Source organism: Carlito syrichta, unplaced genomic scaffold (genome assembly GCF_000164805.1).
Source record: "Carlito syrichta isolate Samal-C Ts95f unplaced genomic scaffold, Tarsius_syrichta-2.0.1 Scaffold315432, whole genome shotgun sequence".
Lineage (NCBI taxonomy): Eukaryota > Metazoa > Chordata > Mammalia > Primates > Tarsiidae > Carlito > Carlito syrichta.
The window spans coordinates 213,509-231,257 of NW_007259528.1; the positions used below are offsets into that span (position 1 = coordinate 213,509).

Below are 17,749 nucleotides of genomic sequence, written 5' to 3' on the forward strand. Positions count from 1 at the left end.
AATATGATCAGTTCAAACAATTACCCCTCCCTGTGCTATTTATGCAATGTAGTGGGGGAGGCTAAAAAAAGAAAAAGAAAAAATCCAATGTCTACAGCTGGGCATAGACAACATACTTTCCATTCCTTTCTGCCTCAGCATCAAAAATTCTTGGAATTCTAGAGATGGTCCAATGGTTACCCCTACCACCAGGTCTAAGTATCATATGAATATTTACTTCATTCTAATGCAAATGTAGGGGAAAAGCTGTTTCTTTTAGTACAGTGGAGACAAAAACTGAGCTTTTCAGAACAAAGGTTTATTTAAGAATTAGGGCAAAAAAAAAAACCAAAAAAACAAAGCTTAAGAATACATCAAATGAATACAAATTATCTAGTTTGGTCTGAAATCTTGAAAAAGTTATTCTAACTACTTACCTGAGGTAGACTTAGGTTGGCACTGCTTCAGGGGAACCTCCATCCATGCCAAAAGTTACCTTCTAGTATTGATTACAGGCTCCCAAGTGGTCCTCTCCAACCTCAGGTTATGCTATATGAATTATGCCAACACCTTTTCCTCCCATGGTTAAAATCTCTCAGATTTGTTTCACACCCCCAAAATTCTCTGCTTGAGGGATAGTCCATTGTTAATTTACTTAAAGACTAGACACAATTAACTAATAAGAATAATTGAAAGAAGGGGCAAATCACTGCCCTACTAATGATAACAACTTTGTCCCCTTCTCCAAGTTCTCTCTAATGACTAACAAGTAGTCATAAAGACTAATTTTCATCACCACCATGCCTTACACCCAACACTTTTTAAGTATATTACAACTGTCAAACATATACTAGTGATAGGCATGATTTTCACCAAAGAGAAAAAATACATCTTCTGTGTCTTATCACACTGGGCAACTTTTCATGGTACAAGAGCTATTTATAAAAATTACTAAAATCCATCAATTCAATAAATTTCCAGGACCTGTTTTCTAATAGAAGAAAAAAAATCAGACTCATTATTATTACTATGAGCTATAGTCACTGGCTCTAATATTCTCACGATCACCAACCAGTCATTAGCATCAAAGCTTAGAGCAACACATAAGGTAGCAGTGTGGCAACTGGCCAACTCCATGAATCCAAATGCCAATTCTCTGGAGTTCAGGGATCTGTTAGGATAAATTAAATCAAAACTGGAGGACTCAGACTAGCAACAAAATATTTATTCACCAGTCTGCAGAGTCCAAAATAATATAGAATTCTGCATTGAATGTCTTTTGAGGGAAGAAAAAACTGAGAAGTGACTATTAATATATCCCTAGATTAATTATAGTATTTCTAGGAAATGTTAAAGACAATCATAATTATCCTGTTAAACTGAAGACAAGTTCTTGCTTATTCTTAAACCTCTGATGAATCTACCTACTACTCTTCCCTTCAAGCATTTTGAATCCTGCATACCAAGCCAAATATATACCTTATATTGTGGTGATTGCAATCCTTTCTCTGGGATTAAAAGGCATTTTCTCTTTCCTTGACAGAACTGAAATAAATGAAAGATGTATCATTATGGGGCTTGATTTGTTATAAACAGCAGGATAATGGAATAAAGGAATGTCAGTTTTGGAATCAGGATACTTAAATTTAAAAAAGGTCTTGTTCCTTTATTAATAATGCATCACTAATGTGTTTGTTACTCTGTCTACTCAGGCCTAAACTTTTGTCTTCCCCTAGCCATTTTACTAGAAGTTGACCTTGGATGTCTATCACTGAAAGAGATGACAGTCACAAAAATATGAATACTAACAACATCACAACCATTATCCTGGAATTTGTATTAAGAGTTAAAAAGAAATGAATCTCTAAAATCAAATTTTCATATACCAGTAATAACCTGAAAGATATTTTAGGGAAAAGGAAACTTTTGAGGATATATCTCAACTCACACTAAGTAAAAGTCTGAGTATTCTGCTTCTTTATGCAGTTGATCCTACAAAAGGAAAACTACTGAGAGAGTTTTGATTGGGGATAACTACTCCCTAGCTTCTTAGTTCATTTCACTGTCAGCAAAGAGTCCCTTGTTACTATCAACATACTAGTTCCACTCTAGCTAAGAATAAAAATAAACCGAGACAAAGTCAATATACTCCTTTTCCCCAACAGTAACACATGCCACACCTTCTATCACAAGGTTACAGTCCTTTCCTTTATTGGATTTCTGAATTTTTAGAAAGTAAAAGCAATAATTAAGTGGTTCAGATAAAAGAAAAGCATCTTTACCTGAGTTACCCATCAGGTCTACTCTGACCTGTCCTAGCTTCTCCCAGAACAAGCTTCTGGGTATCTAAAAGAACTATTTCCATACTGATTCCATTTAAAGTCATCTATACCATATTGGCCAACTAACTATGAGAACAGTTCTTCTCACACATATTATATGTACACAGATTCTCACCTACAATTAAATCTCTCACTGGAGCAAACTTCTTTGCAGAATGGGTTCTTTGTGGCCCAATTAAGAGCTTTTAGCAAAGCTTTTTTCAGACTCAAGGTATTTATGGGGTTTTTCACTTTTATGAGTTCCCTGATATACCACAGAGCTGACATTGACAAGCTTTCTCATTCAGACACTTGTAAAGTCTTTCCTCAGATTGGGTCTTTTTTTGGGTGCAAACCCAAATAAGGCTCTCCAACTAATGCTTTTGCCACACTCAAGACAAATACACAATTTTTCACCAGTATGGCTTCTCTGATGAGTAAGAAAGTCAGAGTTCTGTTAGAAGCCTTTTTCATGCTTGCTGGGACTTCTCCCCAGGGTGGGTTTTCTGAGATCCAATGAGATATGCATATCGTCTGAAGCACTGTTGACACTGAAGGCATTGAAAAGGTTGTTCTCCAGAGTGAATTCTCTCACAACAAAGAGGGCTGAGCACTGCTAGAAAGCTCTCTAACACTTACTGCATTTGTAAGGGTTCCCACCTGTATGAATCCTCTTGTGAGCAATCAAATTCAAGTTCAGACTGAAAGTTTTCCAAAACTCCAGGAGTTTGTGGAGTTTTCTCATTGGAGTGACTGTTACGGTGTTTTATTAGGGCAGCTCTCTGGGCAAAGCATTTCTCATACTCCCTACAATTGTAGGCTCTCTGGTTCCCACTGAATTCTGAGCTCTGAGGAAAGTCTGAGATTTACCTGGGATTCTTAATGAGTTATTTCACATGAAAATACACATTTTAGGTTATTATAACTTCTTATCTGGTCAAGACATTTGTGAGGCTTCTGATGCATGGGGAGGGCTGAGCTCAAGACCTTTCTCACCCACATTACAGATATATGGTTTTTCACCAATGTGTACTGTCTGATGTTGGAGAAGGGCTGAGCTCTGGTGAAAGCTTTTGTCACATACACTGTATTTATAATGTAGCTCCTCTGTCTGAGTTCTCATTTTCTGTTGGGCAACAAAGTCCATACCTAGAAGGAAGCCACTTTCACATGTAGACCACTGATGTGGTTTCTCTTCCATGTGAATTCTCTGATGCACAATAAGATCTGAGCTACAGTTGAAACTTTTCTCATATTCAAGGCATTTAAAAGTATGAGTGTGAGTTGCCTGGTGCCTAATTAGGTTAGCACTCCGAGTAAAACTTCTCATACATTCCAAGCATTTATACGGCTTCTCACCTGTGTGTACTCTCTGGTGCACGATAAGGTCTGATTTCTGGCCAAAGCATTTCTCACAGGCACCACACTTATAGGGTTTCTCCCCAGTATGAACTCTTTTATGTACAATGAAGGCTGAACGGTGTCGGTAACTTTTCTCACATTTATTACATTTGTAGGGTCTTTCACCAGTATGAGTTCTCTGGTGGCTAATAAGATCTGATTTCCCACTAAAAGCCTTTTCACACTCTAGACACTTAAATGGTTTCTCACCTGTGTGAGTTCTTCGGTGCCTTATGAGGTTTGTACTTCTGCTGAAGCATTTATCACACTCACTACATAGATATGGTTTCTCACCAGTATGGCTTCGCTGGTGGACAAGCAGATCAGAACTCTGACCAAAATTCTTGCCACAAATGTCACATGTATAGAATTTTTTACCTGCATGTGTCCTCTGGTGTCCTGAAAGGGCTAAGTGGTGCCAAAAACTCTTCTCACATTTGCTACATTTATAAGGTTTCTCATAATTGTGGATCCTCTGGTGTGAAATAAGATCTGAGCTTTGGACAAAGGTTTTCTCACACATATCACATCTATAAGATTTCTCCCCTGTATGGGTTCTCTCACACATAATAAGAGCTAAGTTTTCACAGAAGTTTTGTTCGCACTCAAGGCACTGGTATATTTGATCATCTATTTGAGTAATCTCATGGACATGAATAAAAATCTTTTTACCCTTCTGAGGGCACATATGATATATTTTCCTTTTTTGAGTTCTCTGGTTACATCTCTCTTCTGAAGTGTACATTTTCTATGGCTCTCTCCTAGGGAGTTTTCCACTGGTCTTTGTGACCCATCATTGCCTTCACAGTCATTTTCTTGATAAGAATTTGAAGATACATCTGTTTCAAGACTTTTAGTCATGAGCCTCTACAAGTTTCCAGCATGGTATACACTGATTCCTTAGTTGGTATTTCCAAACCTGTGAGACAAAGTAGAAATATTTATATTCCTATAACTTCGGTCATATATTTATATTCCTATATCTCCTTTAGTCATTAAGATTAAAAGCATTGCACAAAAGATAGAAATTATGTACAAGAAAGAGTCTATAAGCCTTCTAGGTTTTGCATGGACTGAAATCAGTTATTTGGTTTTCCATTTTGTTAAATATAAAATTGATCAGCAATACATATGAAAAACTACCAATAAGAACTCTTTCTTTTATGAATCTGGGTGATCTCAAAACTGGACTCTTTTTCTTCCCCTTGCTGCAGCTGAGAACTCAACACAGGTCTAATAATTAGTATGCCCGCTTATGGAGAAACTAGACCAAAAGAGACTGTGAATAAATATCTCTGCAGTCCTTTCTGCAGAAATGTTTGAAAGGAAGTAATTAACAACCATTAGAATTCCTGGTGATCAGAAAAAGAAGTAAGGTTCCTATGACTCTATCTTCCTAGCTATGTAATGTAAGGCAAGTTTCTTAACCACTCTATGCCTAGTTTCTCATCTGAAAAAATGAATTAATAATAAAAACTAGGGTTTGAGTTGAATAATAAATCACTATAAATCTCATGGCAAGTACTCTGTGTTAGTTCTCATTCTTATTATTATTATAATAAAGGGACCTAAGATTCTGCTTTGATATAATTATATAAGCACAAACCTTGCTCAGAAAGAAAATTCATGGCTGACTATAGATGAAATCCTAGGCTTGGAGCGCAGCTTTTATACCAGGCTTTTCTTTGTAAAACTTTGTAAAGCTTTGCTGGTAGACAAGTAGATCAGAACACTGTGACCAAAATTCTTGCCACAAATATCGCATATATAGAATTTTTTACCTGCATGTGTTCTGTGGTGTCCTTACATACAGAAAAGTCACAGTGATATAATTCTCTTTCATAACATTAATAAAAACGTTCTGTGCTTAGGCTCCAAATGCTTTCACTTTTCCTGGATAAGGATTAATCTTCAAGTGACTAGAAGATTAAAAAGGAGAGAGGGGGTAGATTGTGATCTCTGTAATCAGTAACTGTTTTCCCTAAGGCAAGCCTACTAGAGAGTTAAAGATGTCATAGAGAGATATAGACTAATGTTAAGGAAAACGGTGAGTTGCTTCAAGAGAGAAGTTCAGAAGGAGCAAGAAGTAACTACATTTATCAACTACAACACCATATTAAAGAACATGAGAAATAAAAGAGAGAAAAAGCCATTTTCCATGTCCTTCATGTTATTCAGTGACCTTTTCGCATGTTTGACCCTCTCCTCATACATTCCTCTCACCCCCATTCTTCACCTAAGAAATATAAGCTGATAATTTTGCTAAGAAAATGGAAGCAACAAAACAACAACACACACATGCACAACAAAAAAAACCCTTTCCAATGCTCCTATCACATCAACCAACCTCCTCATCCAAGTGTAGTCATACACTCCACCTTTCCTTCTGTCACCATGGATGACAAACTGCCCCTGCTCAATCTAAGGACAGTCTTCTATCTGTGTACTGGATTATAACCCCTTTCTTCACAAGGACATCACTTAAGCAATTCTATTTTCCCTCTCTTACATGATCAATTTACTCCCTTCTACCAGATCATTCTAATTAACAAACTGGTTATTATTTCTCTTCTAAAAAATAAAAGCACAACCCACAAGAAAACTTCTCTCAGTCACCTAACCCTGGAGCTACTGTCCTGTTTCTCTCTTTCTCCTCACAGTAAAACTCCTCAAAAAGAAATACACCTGTTCAGTATCTCCAATCCTTGTCTTCCAAGGTTTCTGGAACGTATTGTAATCAGACATTCACCCTCACCTCTCCATCAAAAGTACTCCTCTTAGAAGCCCTCAAGAGCCTAAGAAATCTGACTCCTATTTACCACTCTTGACTCATTTCCCTGCTCTTCCCCTACTTACTCACTGTACTCCAGTTACCCTGGGTTTTGCTATTGTTCAAACAAGCCAGATCCGCTCCCATTTATGGTGTTTATACTTGCTATCTTTTCCTGGCTGAAGGGCTCTTCTTCCAGATTATTTTCAAGGCGCACTTCTTAAAATCTTTGCTTAACTGTCATATTCTCAGTGAGGCCATTTCCAGTCATGCTATTCTAAATTATAACACACTTCCATCCAAGCTGACCCACACAAACAACACTCCTCTCTTTTCTTGTCTTGTTTTCTCCACAGAAGGTAAGCCCCTAAAGGACAGGAATTTTTTGTTTGTTTTATTCACTGCTGTTTCCCTAACACCTAGAACAGTGTCTGACACATAGTAGGTACTCAATCCTAGAACAGAGGTTCTTCTTTGGCATCCATAGACTCCTAGATAGCTTATGAAACCTTTAAAATTGACTATAAAATCTTGTTCAATATATGTGCATTTTTCTAAGGAGGAAGTCCACCATTCATTGAATTCTCAAAAGGGTCCAGTATCCAAGAATTTGGATATTAGACCAGAGGCTACACATCCATTTGTAAAGGAAACAATATTAAAACTCACTAAATACAGCACACTAGAGTAAGTGTAATGGACCAATTAGAAAACCAGCCTCCTTTTTCTACTGTTCTTCTCTGCACACCTTCCAATCCAGCCACAATGGCCTCCTACGGGGAAGTCATCCAGACAAACTCCCCTTAGGGCCTTTGTCCTTCCTTTCTTCTGCTGGCTTTCCCCAGTATGTGCCTGGTTCTCTCTTAACTCCTTCAATGACTATTTTCTCAGACGATAATTCTCAGGAAGGCCTTTTCTGACCACCCTACTTAATGTTGTGAATTGTCCCCATGTCCTAGCATTCCTGATCCCCCTTTTCTGCTTTACTTTTCTCCACAGCACTTATCATCTTCTAACACACTACATAATTTGCTTATTAGTTTATTGCCTATTGTTAAAATATGACAAGGATGTGTTTTGTGTGATGCTCTTTCTGTAGTACAGAGAGTAATGCCAGACACAAAATAGGTGCTTAATAAGCACCTGCTGAGTGCATGAATGAATTCTCATTTAAATTCGGCCTCTCTCTTTGTCTGACAAAAGGACTGAATACCACAGGGGTAGGAAGTACTCTGATAGGATGAAGTCTGAGAAACAGCAGGTACATTTCAAAAGACAGACGGAAATAACTGCAGTTTACCTAGAATCCATACGGAAGAAAACATTCACTTCTTGGTGCTGAGGATTTGATTTCTGAAGGAAGAGAGCAATCTGTAAAACACAAGACAAGAAAAGGATAAAAAGTCATAAATGAGAGAATTTTGCACTAGATCATTTCACTCAAAGGACCTATGTAACCATAGTCTTGAACCACCCCACATGATGTTTTCAAAAAAAGGACAATAAAAAATCTATATCCTATCAAAATCCCAGCAACTTATTTTGTTGATATTGATTTACAGATACTAAAGTTTTATGAAGAAGCAAAACACCCGGATTAGTTAACACAATATTAAAAGAGAACAAAGTTGGCAGACTGGCGCTACTCAACTTCAAGACATACTATACTTGAAGCTACAAGACTAAAACTATAGTAATCAAGAAAGTGTCGTATTAATGAATGAACAGAAAGTGTCGTATTAATGAATGAACAGATAAATCAATGGAAGAGAACAGAGTTCAAAAATACACCCACATAAATAAAGTAAGCTGATCTTTGACAAAGGAGCAAAGGCAATACCCGCTAATGTCTGTCCATATTGCCACAGCCCCTAGAGAAGGGCATGGCAAGGGTTCAAGTGCTCCTGTACACTCCCAAACACATTCCTGAGAGCTAATAAAAGGTGCGCTTCCCTTTATCTCCTATGCACTCCCAGTAAGCAGCTTCCAGGGATCCTTGACTTCCCTGAAGATTATGCCCAATCAACTGAAAGATGTAAATCCCCATTCACTCCCTTTTCTTAGTAGTCATAGGTTTGAATAATGTAGTATCAATGTAATGGTAAGTCTTGTGATTTGTATAACTTTTGAATCAATATAACTTGTGTAATGCATGATGTCTTAGGCCTTGTAAACTCCCTTTACTCTATGGCAGGCTTGATTAACAATTCTACCCGGGCCTTACTGATAAAAGCTATGAGATACCTCTGGTACCTGGCACCAGGAAGTCTGGACTGTAAAATGCCAGCATCAATAAAATGCAGCTGTAACTTAAGTTCTATACAATGCTCTGCTAGTCATGTGGTTAATGTATAGGTACCAATAACTCTGGACTAATAAAAATGGATTGTAAAGCCTGAAGGGTGAGCAGAACCATTTTAGAAAGGCCTCGAGTCCAGCTCTGCTCCCTGGATTCAAATTCAGAAATAAACATCTTTCTACCAGTTTTTCTGCCTCTCAATTGATTGGCATCCAGTGTTAGCAGCTGAGTGTTTACTAGGACTATAAAACATCCACATGTGAAAAAATGAATCTGGACACAAAACTTACACTCTTCACAAAAATTAACTCAAAGTGGATCACACAATGGAAGAATGAATAAAATGTGGTATACATACACAATGGAAAACTATTCAGCCTTAAAAACAGAAGAAAATCCTGTCATTTGCATTAATATAGATAAACCAGAAGGACATTATGTTAAGTGAAATAAGATAGGCACAGAAAAACAAATACTACATGATCTCACATATGGAGTGTAAAAAGATCTAACTCATAGAAACAGAGAATAAAATGGTGATTACTAGAGGCTGGGCTTTAGGGGCTTGAATAGAGGTTGGTCAAAGGACACAAAATTTGTTAAACAGGAGGAATAAGTTCTAGAGATCTACTGTAAAACATGGTGACTACAGGTAATGCATGTTAAATAGCTTGATTTAGCCATTCCACAATGTATACAAATATCAAAACTTCATGTTGTATACCATAAACACATCAATTTTTCTTGTCAATTAAATACAATTTTAAAAACCTCAAATAAATCAGAGACCTAAATACAAAACATAAAATTGCAAAACTCGGCCTGGCATGGTGGCTCAGCCTGTAATCCTAGCACTTAGGGAGGCCAAGGAGAGTGAATTGCCTGAGCCCGCAGGTTTGAGACCAGCCCGGGCAACTTGGCGAGACCTTGTCTCTACAATCAATCAAAAAATTAGCCGGGTGCGGTAGTGTGCACCTGTATTTCCAGTTACTTGGCAAGCTGAGGCAGAAGGATTGCCAGAGCCCAGCAGGTCAATGCTGGGGTGGCTATGAGTGTGTCATTGCACTTCAGCCTGGAAGACAAAGTGAAATGCTAAATAAAAATAAATAAATAAATTCTAAAATGCCCAGAAAATAACATAGGAGAAAATCTAGATGATCTTGAGTACGGCAATGACTTTTTAGATACATTAAAGGCATGACCCGTGGAAGAAAACTGATAAGCTGCACTCCATTAAAATTAAAAATTTCTGCTCTATGAAAACATTGTCAAAAGAATGAGAAGACAAGCTATAGACCATAAGAAAATATTTGCTGAAGACATATCTGATAAAAGACTGTTATTCCAACTAAAAAAAATTCCAAGCAGAGCACAGTGGCTCACATCAGTAATATCAGGACTTCGGGAGGCTAAGGCAGGAGAATTGCTTGAGCACAGGATTTTGAGATCAAGCTCGGCAACATGACTTCATCTCCTAAAAAAAAAATCAAAACAATTAGCCAGGCATGGCGGTGTGCACTTGTAGTCCCAGCTACTCAGGAGGCTGAGGTGGAAGGATTGCCTGAGCCCAGGAGGTTGAGGCTGCAGTGAGTCGGAATTGAGCCACTGCACTCCAGTCTGGGTAACAGAGTGAGACTCAGATGCAACAAAACAAAACAAAACCCAAATATACAAAATAGATGATATTCTCTTAAAACTCAACAACAAACTGGATTACAAAATGAGCAAGTCATGAAAGGCACCTCATCAAAGAAAATATACAAATGGCAAATAAGCGTATGAAAAGATGTTCAAACTGGGCTCAGTGGCTCAGCCTGTAATCCCAGCGCTTTGGGAGGCTGAGGTGAGTGGATTGCCTGAGCCCGCGGGTTCAAGACCTGCCTGGGCAACTTGGCGAAACCTCATCTCTACAATAAGTCAAAAATTAGCTGGGCGTGGTAGCGTGCACTGGTAGTTCCAGCTACTTGGAAGGCTGAGGCGGAAGGATCGCCAGAGCCCAGCAGTTCGAGGCTGCAGTGGCTGGGAGCGGCCACTGCATTCCAGTCTGGGTGACAGAGTGAGACTCCATCTCAAAAAAAGAAAAAAAAAAAGAAAAGATATTCATCAACATATTTTTAGGGCAATGCAAATTAAAATCACAGTGAGATATCACTATATATTCATTAGAATGGTAAAATACAAATACTGCCAACATCAAATGCTAGTGAGAAATGTAGAGCAACAGGAACTCTCATTCACTGTTGGTGGAAACACAAAGTAGCACAGCCACCTCGGAAGAGTTTGGAAGTTTCTTATAAAAATAAGTATACATGGGCAGGGCATGGTGGCCCACACCTGTAATCCCAGCATTTTGGGAGGCAGAGGTGAGAGAATGGCTTGAGCCCAGGGGTTCGAGACTAGCCTGGGCAACTTGGCAATACCTCGTCTCTACAATAAGTAAGTAAGTAAGTAAATAAACAAATAAATAAAAATTAGCTGCGAGTGGTGGTGCATCTATGGTTTCAGCTACTTGGAAGGCTGAGGCAGAAGGATCACCTGAGCCCAGCAGTTCAAGGGTGTGGTGACTGTGAACATGCAATTACACTCTAGTCTGGGCAACAGAGTGAGGCTCTAAAAAAAAAAAAAAAAAAAGAAAAAACTAAACATATGCTTACCATATGACCCAACAAGAACATTCTTTGGTATTTACAGCCAAATGAGTTGAAAAAGCATGTCCATACAAAAACCTGCACACACATGTTTATAGCAGCTTTATTCATAATTGCCAAAACTTGGACGCAAACAAGATGTCCTTTAATAGGTAAATGGATAAAGTATGGAACATTCAGACAACAGAATATTATCCAGTGCTAAAAAGAAATGAACTCTTGGTCAGGTGTGGTGGCTCACACCTGTAATCCCAGCACTTTGGGAGGTGGTGGTGAGAGGATTGACTGAGTCCAGGGGCTCAAGACCAGCCTGGCAACTTGGTGAGACCTTGTCTCTACAATAAATCAACAAAATTAGCCGGGCGTGGTGGCACAAAGCTGTGGTTCCAGCTACTTGGAAGACTGGGGTGGAAGGATGGTCTTAGCTCAGCAGGTCAAGCCTGTGGTGGCAGTGAATGTGCCACTGCACTCCAGCCTGGGTGACACTGAGACTCTGACTTAAAAAAAAAAAAAAAAAAGAAAGAAAAGGAAACAGAAATGAACTATTAAGGCATGAAATAATATGGAGGAACTTTAAATGTGTATTACAAAGTTAAAGAAGCAAACCTGGAAAAACTATATACTGTATGAGTCCAACAATATGACATTCAGAAAAAGGCAAAACTATGGAATCAGGAAAAAAAAATCGATGCTTATCAGGGGTTAGTGAGGAGGAAAGGATAAATTGGGGGAGCACAAAGGCCTTTCAGGGCAGTGAAACTATATTGTGTACTATAAATAGTGGATACATGTCATTATACAATTTGCCAAAACAGATAGAATGCACAACATAAAGAAATTAACACTAATGTAAACTATGTAGCTTGAGTGATAATGTGTCCACCTAGGTTCACTGATTCTAAGAAATGTAGCACTCTGGTGTAAGATGTTGACAGTAGGGGAATGGTGTGTGTGTGTGTGTGTGTGTGTGTGCGCGCGTGCGCGCCCGCACGCGCATGTGTGTCTGCTGCTGGAAAGGGGAGTAGTAGCGGACATATGTGGACTCTCTGTACCCTTTACTCAATTTTGCTGTGAACCTAAAAGTGTTCTAAAAGATAAAATCCATTAAAAAGTGATAAGAGAAATACCATTTGTCAACAATCTTTGTTGTCACCGCCTCAGCTCTAGCACAGATCAGCAGGCATTAGACTCTCATAAGGAGCTCACAACCTAGATCCCTCACATGTGTGGTTCACAATAGGTTTATGCTCCTATGAGAATCTAATGCCACCATTGATTTGACAGAAAGCAGAGCTCAGGTGGTAATGTGGTGATGGAGAGTGACTAAATACAGATGAAACTTTGCTTGCTCACCACCACTCACCTCCTGCCGAATGGCCCAGTTCCTAACATTGGTTCATGGCCTGGGGCTTGGAGACCCCTAATTTAGGTATCTATAGAGACATCAGAAATGCGTGTGTGTGTGTGTGTGTGTGTGTGTGTGTGTGTGTGTGTGTGTGTGTGTGAAGTTGTGTTTTCTTTCTAGTAATGTCTACAGAGAAGTCACAGAAACAACGAAATCTTAGTAGTAATGAGCACACCAGGCACCAGTTCTTGGTTTCTAAATACCATTCTCCCCTGAAAGAAATCAATACTCCTTGGAGAAATGGCTGATTCCAGAGTTTGGAAAGTACAAGATGAGCCTGGATCATCCTGTTGTGCCAGAAAGGAAGTGCTGAAAATGGGGTGGAATATGTCAAAAGGATCCATGCATCAAGATAGAGGGGCTGTCACTATACAAATCTGGAATAAATAGAATATCAAAATAAATAATAATAGTAATAAATTAGTAACAAAACAAGAATCCATGAATCTGGACTCCCAAAAAAATATATAAATAAAGAAGGAGAAGAAAATTTTTTTCACTAGAAAGCCAACAATTAAGTGTAGAAAAAGTGATGAATCTTAAAAAATCATCAGGTCAATCAAAAGAAGAATATTGTGTGAAAATCAAGATATTTACACAATCTGAAAATACCTCCCCGTTAGATATTTAATAATTAAAAAGACAAAAAAGTAACTTCACAGTTTATAAACCTGACAGACAACATCTTAATCAAGTGATTAAAGTTAACACTACTAGTAATGAGAAAAAGCAACATCATGTGTCTCCTAATATGATGTAGAGAAGAATATAACATCACTCCTGTAATATCTTGCCAAAAATGTACAAACTGAATCTTGTCATAAGGAAACATCAGGCAAACTCAAATTGAAGTAAATACTACCAAATAAATGGCCTAAATTTTTCAAAAAATGTCAAGGTTATGAAAGACAAAGTCTGAAAATATGTTCACAGTAAAGAAGATATTATAATTAAATAAAAATGAATGATGCTGAATCAGATCTTGGAACACAAAACAACTTTTTTTCTTCCTTTTGCTAGAAATGACATTAATGGATCACCTGGTTAAATTTGAATAAGGTCTGGAGATGACATAATAGTACTTTGTAAGCATTAACTTCATGACACTGATAACTGTAATGATACCTTAAGAGAATATCCTTGTTTTTAGGAAATAAATAACTGCATATTTAGGACAGGCTTTCTTAAATAGAGTTCTGGGAGAGAAATCTTACAGGACATGTATCTGAATAACTGTTTTCTAAATACTCCCAAGGATGGCATGTAGTTAGTAGTACTGAACATGCATACAAGTTAATTCATTATGTATCTTAGAATCTCAGGACTTAATTCTCTCAGTTTGCAAAGAGGCACTATGTCTACTACTTACAAATGGTTCAGAAAAAAGTTATGTGTATATATATGTATGTGCATTGCTAGGGCTTGAATGTGTCCTCCAAAGTTTCTGTGTTGGAAATGTGATCCCCAGAGCGGTAGTGTTGGGAAGTGGGGCCTAATGGGAAGTATTTAATACCATTATTGTGGGAGTGGGTTCCTTATAAAAGGATGAGTTTCGTCCCCTCTTGCGTACTCTCTTGCTTACTCCCACCTTCTCTTTGCCCCTATGCCATGGGGTGACACAACAAAAAGACCCTCACCAGATGCTGGCCCCTCAATCTTGGACTTCCCAGCCTCCAGAATGATAAGCCAATGAATTTCTGTTCATTATAAATTACCCAGTTTGCAGTACTCAGTAATAGCAGCACAAAACAGGCAAAGACGTGTGTATATAGGGAGATAGAATCACAAGGCAAACATGGTAAAATGTTAACATTTAGGAATTATGGGTGAAGAGTATATGGGAGTTCCTTGTACCATTTTGCAATTTTGTGTATGTCTGAAATTATTTCAAAATTAAAAGGTATTTTATTTTGGTTTTTAAAAAACATGATAGCTAAAGGGTGGTATATTTTGGTGGTTAAAACTAAAACTTTAAGCTCTGGACTCAGATTTTGGTTCAAATTCCCACTCTGCTCCTTTATAGCTGTGAGAACTTGGATTAGTTACTTAACTTCCTTCAACTTCAATTTCCCCTTTGGGTAAGATTACATGACTCACAGAGTTGCTATGAGAACTGAGACACTTGGTAAAGGACTAAACTCAACTGAGCAACATAGAACTTGAAAGCAATACAATTAAAGGATGCATGGGATAATCAGACTAAGTAAAGTATTATCCAAAAACTACGTAATGTTTACTGTATAGGCCTTAGGCTCGGGATTACCTTATTTTTTAAATTGATTACATGGACTACCTTAATCAATCCTCCCAAGAACCCAACAAAATAGGTATTAATACCAATGTTTGTACCTTGCAGACAAAAAAAACCTGATGCTTAGAGCAGTTAGATAAACACCTAAGAACTTAAAACTAGTAAGAAGCAGAGTCAGGATTAAATATCCATCTTTTGACTCCAGTCTGCTGCCTAAGCATTGGACATACTGCCTTCTTTGTGCTGAAATCAATCAAGAAGCAATTACTGCACATCTATTATGAATATGCAGGCATGCAGGAAAGGAGTAAAATATACACTTAAATTGGTAGAATAGAGCCCAGTTTTATCACTCTGCTATTTTAGGAGATAGAAAATGGGCATTCTCTTTTTTCAAGTATCTTCTCCCAATCCTTCCTGTCCTCTGCCCTACACCATTTCCCATCCACATTTATATAGGAACAGAGTCTGGTATGCCACTTACCAAAACAAGAAAGACAAGACTGTCTTCCTTTTGGCTCCCAAAGGTCTCTAGTCCAGAACTGTTCACAGCAATCAATTCTCCTCTCCCCTTGGGGAAAAATTAAAAATGTAAAATATGACTGTGAAATTTATAATTTTTCTAGAGCTGGCCATCTAAACATTGGTCCCATTTCTTCTGCAATGTAATTCTTCAACTATATCTTACCTCTTCCCACCTTCAATCATATTTTACCTCCTTCCATCTTTGCTTACATTGTTTCTCCTGCATAAAGTAACTGCCATTGGTAGCCATTAGTTCCTTGCCAACAGCTCCAGACAAAATATCAAGAATCTTTCTGAAAAATAACTAACTTTAACTTCATAACAAAACCTAAGTCCTGTTTTTCTTGTTTGTTTTAATGTTTCTCTTTCTACTAATTGTTTTTGGTTGTATTATCTCAACTTCTAAGGTTAAGGACCCGTTCTTCTAACATTACAAACCCAAAAATGTGTGTGATGTGTATATAATACAAATGTACATATAATTCAGTTTTCCAAAAAGAAGCGGCTATGGGAAAATCAAACAAACCAGATTCTTCTGCAAACAGATTCAACCGCAACCTAACTAATCTCTGCACTGAATATGAGGGGAAAAACTCCACTAAACGTCCTTGGTTACTTCCCCGATCTATATGAAAGATATATATATAGCTTAGAAAAGTGCCTGACAGTGTTTACTATTATTATCTCTAGGAACGACCGTACTAAGGTTCTCTTCTTTCAACTTTCACTGACCGTCTTCCAGTCCTCCATCTGCCGTCAAGGGGGAGCCCAGACCACGCTCGGTGTGGAGGAACAGGGGCTGCTCCCACTCAGCTGTGGCTGGGGGTCTCCAAGCCCGCAGCGTCCCCGCCCCATTCACAGGCCTGCAGGCCGCGCCCCTCCAAGCCCAACCGGCCGCGCTTACCCTGGCAGCCACCGGCGCCGCCCCTAGGCCTGGGGACAGCACTTCCGGTTACTCTCCGGACACTCGAATCTGGGTTTCTAGGCGGCAGCAGATTCCGCGGTGGTGGACCTAAGGGCCCAGGTCTGGAAAGGAAAAGCGCACCCGGGGACCGACGAGAGCTAGGAACAACTCCCTTCGCGCGTTTCGGCTAGGAAAGCTGGGGTCAGGTCGCCCGCTGGGCGCTTTCAGGGCCGACAAGGCCAGCTACGCAAATCCTTTCAGCCCGGCTGGGAAGAGGCCGGCGCAGCCCCACCCCCGCAAGTCACATGATTCCCGTTCTCCGGTGACTAAGGCTCTCCACCCCCGACCGCTGGGCCAATAGGGCCCAAGCCTCCAGAAAGGGGCGGAGCCCTGGGGCGCCTGCGCTCACGGGACCCGGGGCGCGTTGGGGCCGAAGGTACTGTACTGACGTAGTGGGAGGCCGGGTTGTTGCTGGCCGGTCGCGGCTACCTTGTCTGAGGAGAAAGAACGCCAGTAGCTCTGCAGTTTATATTTGCAGTTTCTCCAAGGTTGCGGAAAGAGGACTCAAGCCAAGAGTACCGTTACAGAGATAGATGCCGCGGATCCTGAGGGAAGAGATGGAAGATTGAGGAACACAGCGGAAGCTCTGTCACCCACGAAGATGTAGCCAGCGAGATGGATGAAATGCTTTTGAAAGTGGTGGAGAAAACAGCCGCGGGAGAAAGTACTGTTGGAGGTTCCCCTGTTCTTTCTGATTATGTTTCTGGGCTGGAACCAACTAAGAGTAATCACGTATGTGTGGGCTGGAGCAGAACTGAGAGTTCCTTCAGAAAGAACAGTGTGTATTCTCCCATCTCAGTTCAATGAAAAAAAAAAAAAAACTTTTCAAAGCCTTCGGCTATCAAAGGGGAAAGTTGAATGATAAGAATACATAAGACTAAACCGTGGCCAGTGTGGCCAAGCCAGGTGCTGGGGTTAGGAAGCAGTGAGAACATCATTGGGCTCACGTGTTCAATATTAATTAATCATGTTCGTACTTCTGGAATTCTTCCGCAGAATAGCTGCAGCTTTTTCTTGTTTCTTGTTTGTTTTCAGTGAACTTGCATAGAAAAGTAGCACGTTTCTTTCTTTCTTTTCTTTTTTTGTTTTTTGAGTTGGAGTCTCACTCTGTCGCCCAGACTGGAGTGCAGTGGCCGCTCCCGGCCACCGCAGCCTCGACCTGCTGGGCTCCGGCGATTCTTCCGCC

The 17,749-nt window shown here is 39.4% G+C and overlaps 1 protein-coding gene across 5 annotated transcripts; it reads right to left on the reverse strand.

The window, feature by feature from the left end:
* Positions 1 to 277: 277 nt before the first annotated feature.
* Positions 278 to 16,799, reverse strand: ZNF322 (zinc finger protein 322). Of its 5 annotated transcripts, XM_021706327.1 has the most exons (5): positions 16,491 to 16,799; positions 15,790 to 15,855; positions 15,559 to 15,645; positions 7,772 to 7,842; positions 278 to 4,620 (listed from the first exon to the last, which is right to left on the reverse strand). In XM_021706327.1, the coding sequence occupies exon 5, from the start codon at positions 4,444 to 4,446 to the stop codon at positions 3,238 to 3,240; it is 1,209 nt and encodes a 402-aa protein (XP_021562002.1). In that variant the 5' UTR covers positions 4,447 to 4,620; positions 7,772 to 7,842; positions 15,559 to 15,645; positions 15,790 to 15,855; positions 16,491 to 16,799; the 3' UTR covers positions 278 to 3,237. The 5 variants fall into 5 exon arrangements, with proteins under 5 accessions (XP_021562002.1, XP_008070999.1, XP_008071000.1 ...); XM_008072808.2 differs by lacking the exon at positions 15,790 to 15,855 and having other exon boundaries at positions 16,504 to 16,799; XM_008072809.2 differs by lacking the exons at positions 15,559 to 15,645; positions 15,790 to 15,855 and having other exon boundaries at positions 16,504 to 16,799.
* Between the last annotated feature and the right edge of the window lie 950 nt (positions 16,800 to 17,749).